General features: G+C 37.3%; 1 gene segment (V, D, J or C); it reads right to left on the bottom strand.

Moving 5' to 3' along the window:
• Window positions 1-1,059: 1,059 nt before the first annotated feature.
• Window positions 1,060-1,816, bottom strand: LOC114689304. The segment is given in 2 exon segments: window positions 1,060-1,391; window positions 1,742-1,816. Coding segments are annotated over 2 exon segments (381 nt in total).

Below are 1,816 nucleotides of genomic sequence, written 5' to 3'. Positions count from 1 at the left end.
AATTTTTATTCATTTTACATACCAATTACAGATCCCAGTTTTTAAAAAATGCAAAAGTTGGCTTCCTGAGATACAGAATCTGCCAGTTTTTCTATCTCTTTAAAACTCCAATGTCAAAGAACACTTAGGATTTTGAAAACCCAATGATTTCATTGTACTGTTAGTTTTTTCCTAGTGCCATGATAGCCCCATACTGGAGAAGCATCTATGATATGAAAAAGTAGAAATAGGAATGGTAGTATGTAGAGGATAAAATGAAGCATGAAATTTGTGTTCTTTTCTCTGGATTCTAAGTCCTGTTAATGAATTAATTTAAAAACAGACTTGAAGGAAAGTATTTTGGAACTGTAGTGTCAAACAGTATAGTAAGTAAATAGTTTGCACTTCTCTCAAGTAAGATCTGATTCCCTGCAGAGATTTTCCCCTCCATGCTGCCTATCTCTGGTGCTAGGAACTAAACTCTTCATGTAGTTCCACACCATGGTATTTCCCTTGGATTTTCTGTCTAGAGCATTAGTAACTGTTATAATACATACCTTGATCCTCAGTTATCCATCTCAGTGTCTTCTAAAACCTTGACACCACACACAAAACTTAAAAATTTTTCCTCTAGAAAGTTTCACTACTAAATTTTATCATATACGCACATGTGATTATATGTATCTATACATAGTCTAATAAACACAAAGGAGAGTAAGCATGTTATATTGTCATTCTCATTCTGATATCCACTTAACCCAAGTATTATGATGATCTTCACTTGCTTTCAGTTTCCTGTGATCACTATTACTTCATTTTCTTTATTGCTAAAAAAATCATTTCTTTATTTGGATACAAAGAAAAAGGAAATTATAAAGTTCCCAGGTAAATGCATATAACTGGAAAAGTTTGTACTATGTAAGGTTTAGAGTTGAGTACTTAATTTGGATTAGTTGTTGAATCTGGTAAACTATTGTGCTGGGGAAGGTTATTTACTTACACCATGCTGGTTACACCACTTTGCACGCAAAAAAAGGAACTCATGAGGCAGCTTTGTACCTCATTCAGGGAGGTTTTTGTTCAGGGATGTATCACTGTGGGAGGATTTTCTAGCCACTGCTGACAATAATAAACACCCACATCCTCAGGCTCCACTCTACTGATTTTCAATGTGAAATCTGTTCCAGACCCACTGCCACTGAACCTGTTTGGGACTCCTGAGGCAAGGTTGGACATCCGATAGATCAGGAGCTGAGGAGACTGGCCAGGTCTCTGCAGGTACCAATGTAAGTACGTGATACCATTGCTATGTAGGAGGCTCTTACTAGACCTGCAAGAGATGGAAGTTGATTCTCCAAGAGTAACAGGACTGGAGAATGCAGGCTGGGTCATCACAATATCTCCACTGGCTCCTGAAATTACAAAAATGAAAGGTTATGTTCAAACAAAATGATACAATAAATAATATTTATTTATTTATTTCCTACTTATTATGTGAATGACTCACTCATAGTTTATAAATATTCAACATTAAATACATATGTAAAGAGAGCATAGAGACTCACTAGAAATCACCTGGACCATCTGCTTTGATACTTGGCAGAGTTGCCACAAGAGCACAGGTTCTCATCCCTTCACCCTCTGAACTTAACACATCCATTCATGGAGAACAACACTGGCAATCTCACATTGGACAGAACATGTATTTGCATCAGCAGGGCCCCAGAAATGCCCAAACCCTTCACAATATCCTTCTTCATACCAGGGAGCAAAAACACAAGCAGCCCCAGGAGCTGAGCAGGGAACTTCATTCTGAGAAGTTGATATGAAGAGTCCT

Source organism: Peromyscus leucopus, chromosome 3 (genome assembly GCF_004664715.2).
Source record: "Peromyscus leucopus breed LL Stock chromosome 3, UCI_PerLeu_2.1, whole genome shotgun sequence".
Classification (NCBI taxonomy): domain Eukaryota; kingdom Metazoa; phylum Chordata; class Mammalia; order Rodentia; family Cricetidae; genus Peromyscus; species Peromyscus leucopus.
This window is presented reverse-complemented; position numbering and strand designations above follow the sequence as displayed.